At 41.1% G+C, this 4,746-nt stretch overlaps 1 protein-coding gene across 1 annotated transcript; it reads left to right on the top strand.

The window, feature by feature from the left end:
- Window positions 1–633: 633 nt before the first annotated feature.
- LOC112467397 lies at window positions 634–4,624 on the top strand. Its single transcript, XM_025035991.1, has 6 exons — window positions 634–670; window positions 777–830; window positions 3,498–3,626; window positions 3,699–3,859; window positions 3,959–4,115; window positions 4,233–4,624. Exons 3-5 carry the CDS (start codon window positions 3,518–3,520, stop codon window positions 4,112–4,114), a joined length of 426 nt encoding a protein of 141 aa, XP_024891759.1. The 5' UTR covers window positions 634–670; window positions 777–830; window positions 3,498–3,517; the 3' UTR covers window position 4,115; window positions 4,233–4,624.
- The last annotated feature ends 122 nt before the right edge of the window (window positions 4,625–4,746 follow it).

Below are 4,746 nucleotides of genomic sequence, written 5' to 3' on the forward strand. Positions count from 1 at the left end.
TCGCGTCAATTTATATAGACGATGTGCGTTTTAAAACGTTATTATTTTTCACGTTGTTTTTTACAGATAATACGGTTCGAAATTCCTGGACAGATTCGGAAAGCGATGAAGACGCAACGGTGACGATATCGACGACGACAGGGCAGCATCGGTAAGTCGTTGTTTCTTTTGCATTTGTAGCATTGTATGTTTGTGCGTATGTACATGTACGTGTCGGCGTGTGTACATACTTACGCGCAAAGATGTTTTGCGTCCAAAACGTGACGACGTCGTTTATGATACATGTTTACAGAATTCCCATTGGTAAAAATGCAGCAGCAAAGTCGTCGCGTGGTCCACTGTCCGTCAATCCCCACCTAAAGAGTATCGTCTCGTGCGCATCGTCGTCGTCCGCGTCGTCGACTTTAGTAAAAAATGCCAACAACAACAACAACAACGACAACGACAACGACGACGATGAAGCGCTGTTTCGCCGGAAACCGACGCATCGTAAACCACGCCGTCCGCTACCGCCGTCGTCATCGTCATCGGAGAATGACGACACTTGCGACGCGCGGCCAGTTGGTAAAAAAAGGACCGCCGCTTCAACTGCTGCCACGCAGAAATCGTCGCGCGTCGGCCAACACACGTTGCAGCCGGGTCCTCCAGGTTTTGCGGAAAAACGCCCAAGGTGAGCGTCGAGATAAATGTCATATACCGACTCGACATACATTCCATGTTACTTTGCAATTTAAACACGCCGCAATAAACTATGGATATATATTATTCACTTTCAGGCATCGATAAGTTCCGGCGACCCCTTGGGTCCAGAGCATCAAGTCCCCCGTTAGGTGACTGCAAGGATACACACATTTCATTTCGATCATGACGCACAACATTTATACACAATTTCCTTTATTTTGTACCGCGCGTCTTTGCCCAATTCAAACGACAATAGTTTTTTTTTCCTTTCTTAATTTCTTTTTTTTTTTTCACCGTGTTCTCAAAAGATGCTCTCCCCCTTCCTTACGTGTAGGTTGCTCAAAAACGCGCACAGAGCACGTCGTATCAACGACAAACACGCGTACAAATAATCTGTATTTTGGTCGGTGAATCGGACGCGTGTCGCGTGTTTGTATACAATTTTTTTTTCCATCCATGCGTAATTGAAAAAACATAATTGTGACAACATTATTAATCATTGAAATATATATTTATATATTTAAAAAAAAATTATACTTTGCACGTTTATAGAAACATGACTGCGCCTCCCTCGCCCTTCACAGCTCACCGTGAAGAATCCCCCTTACGTACCCGAAGGTGTAGCATTAATGCGTCATAGTTGTCCAACACAAACGCGTATATGGCGTTCAAATAAATATTAATAGATGTAAACACAAATCTATTAACCTTGTTATTGGCATGGCAAAACTGCTGCGAACAGTGATACGAAATGTGTCGAAATACATAATTACGTTTTGTACAAAAATCGCGCACTCACAAGTCGGACTTTGAAACATTTTAATCAAGAATCATCACATCGTGAAGTAGCATTTTCAACCGTCACACATGTATACGTGTCATTTTACTAAATCTTTTCATCTCTGATATTTTAATAAGAAGAGACAATCGTACAATTCGATGAGAAAGCCGTGATCGCGCGGTACGTTCAAGCATATATATATTTCCATGCGCATGAGGGTGTTTGGTGTGTTGATTTATTTATTCGGCTAGTTGCGCGTTTGATACTCTAAGTAGCCGTTATATATGCGTGTTTCATGTTTCGAATAATATTTAACAACGCGTGGCATCTCATTTTTCAATAATATGAATTTTTCGAAAAGTGAGTCAGCGCGTTTCTCGCGCACGTGCGCGCAATCTCTGCTACTAATTCACTAGCAGAAACAAAACTATCGCGGATGATTTTGCGGATAAGAGGCTACGTATGTGTGTGCGCGTGCGTACATGCCGAGAAATTATCTATATCGCTTCAAAGAAAAGGGATTTTACGACTTTGTGGAAGATACTTTATGCACGCGCGCACAACAAGACCTACAACGAAATTGCATCACATACGATACGCGTAGCGTGAAAAAAATTTTTGCGTCAGTTTACCAACGCGTGGAAAGCAAACAATACATCACCTTTAGTCCTATTTAATATGTATTTATACGAGGAAAAAGCTGTCGCGCGCGTATCGGTAATTTATACAATACGTAGTTTTTTTTGTTAAATATCAATAGTGTACCGTTAGCAAAAGTCGTTTTCTCGCACGTAACGCGAATGAATGGTGCGCGCGCGCGCGCGAACGAATGCTACGTTATCGATACGCGTTCGTATGTAGGTCCGTTTTTATAACGCGTGGCACATGCCTAAAGAAAAAAGAGAAAGAAATAAATGGGAAATTATCAACTTGCTAGAAACTTTCGCAACAAGCCCTCTTTTAATTTTTCACGTTTTAAATATTACTCTTTGTAAATATATGCGTGTCACAATAGTATGCGTGTCGGAGAAAGATGACGTTGTAATATATCTCGAGAAACATGAAATGCATAAAAAAAATGATTTATTCCGTCGCATCTTCATTTTATCGTCGTTATACGCGAGTAATTAAAAGTATGCATTTTGTTGAAAGAAATTTTACGTCGAATACGTAAAGGATTTGAATGCGTGGATATATTGCCGCATATGGTGCGGCTCGAGATGTGATGGGCTAGATGCGTGAAAGGTCCCGACTATGATTGGACGAGAGCGCAAGCTTGGGCTGTGATTGGTGGAGAACGCGAGACGGGGAGAAGCGTAAACGTGGAGTAGGGGCTCGAGGCGTTATACTATACGGCTACGGTCAATTGTGACGCTACAATGGCTTCGGAGCATTCTTCTTCTCTTTCTTTCTTCCTTGAAAGAAAAGAGATAAGGACGGTTTCGAAGCCGTTGTAGCGTCGCAATTGACCGTAGTCTAGCTCGTAAAACTGAAACATTGGCTACAAGTGTTTTATTATTATTGGAACATCACTCGCATCGTTTGCCCGCCATCTAGCCGGTTCTTGTTGTTACGACGCCGCCATAACCTGCGATACAACAAGCATAATGGAGGATACTATTGTGAGAAAGATATAAATTACATTGCGTACGTCGTCGATTGTTACGTTGTCAACGAAAAGGACGAGACGAATGGACAGTAGGGTCGCGCGCGCGAGTCCGTGTATGCGAAACGACTGTATAATATGGAACGATGATCCGGGGTCAAGTCAGACCACTACCCGAGTATTTACTCCAACGAGTGACGTGGTCGCGACGTCACACGACGCTTTGAGTTTTATCACCGCGCGCTACCAATGTAATATTTAATTTCGCCCTCCTGTGTCGCTCGCAATGTGATTTACTATAATTTTTTCACTCGCCACATTGTACAATAGCGTGTGTGTGTGTATGTGTGTGTGTGTGCGTGCATACGTATGTGTACTCGGCGATTGTAAATACATTTTTATAAGGATATGTTTTTAATACGTTTACAGTTTACAACACGGCAAACCCGATGAATTTAATAGCGGAATTTCCCGATGTAATCTCAGCGGTCACGAAGGTTTTTGAAGTGAGCAAGTGGAGTCTACATGTTAACCAACAAACATTGGATATCATTGTGTGTCCGTAATTGATAAACGTCTTCAAGTTTAAACTGTCAGATTTGTAAAACGTAACTCACAACGTTGTCGTAGATATGAAATGTATAGAAATGTTGGAGCACGCAAATTTAATTTGGACCGCAGATTGCGTCACTTTTAGAATTTGGCTCGAGTATGGAATATTTCACAAGGATACTGGTTATTGCAGCACAAGGGCACTCACGAGTGACTTATCGATACTTGATGTCAAAATTGTACGTATTCAGTCACTTTGGCCAAAAAGTCAACGGTATATCTCTTATATATTTTAACCAAACGCGATTAAAACATTTTTTGCGTGTGTGTGCACACAGGGTTCTGCTGTAAATGCCTTGAAGAGAGTACTCTTGTCGTTTGGAGAAGAAATCGACATAGAGCTGCGACGACGTAGGCCATTTAAACAAGGCAATGACCAGCATACGGTGACACAGACCGTGGCAAGGTATACTTTAAAAGAAGAAAATATTTAAGGTAACCGTCGTGCATCGGCACGACGAGTGCAGGGGATGCACGAGACGAATCACAATTTTACACAATAAATTTTGACTTTGCGAAAGACTTGAAGCGCTGTTACAAACATTGTTGCAGAAAATAAATGTGAAGTCGAATGATTTTACGTGTTTACGTGATCAACATTGAGAGGAGACGTTTAAAAAACCATTGATTTCAACGACGGCAACGCCAAATTTAGACAGTCTATCACAGCAAGAGCCAATGATATTACACTACATGTGTGACTTTATTCCCACCTAATTCGTTTTCGCATCTGTCACAAGCATAATTTTTGTCTACAACGTACACCGACGATTTTATCGCTGATGAAATGTATTATGTCTAAGGAAAGATTAATGTGTTGCACACAACGTCAGTTTCACGTAACATTTATGAAAACGACCTTTCTTTCCATTTCAACGTGCGAGACATAAATTTACGCATCAACAGCTTTTGATACAAAATATCGCGAGCGTGCCCGTGTCAAATATATGAAACACATTTTACATGTATATCGTAAAAAGTTAAAATTATACGTGTGCTATAATACAATATATACGTTGTACTATTAAATAAAAACGTGTCGTGTCCTCTACGTTTTATTTCATTT

Source organism: Temnothorax curvispinosus, unplaced genomic scaffold, assembly GCF_003070985.1.
Source record: "Temnothorax curvispinosus isolate PA1 unplaced genomic scaffold, ASM307098v1 QBEX01017270.1, whole genome shotgun sequence".
NCBI classification, from domain to species: Eukaryota; Metazoa; Arthropoda; class Insecta; order Hymenoptera; family Formicidae; genus Temnothorax; species Temnothorax curvispinosus.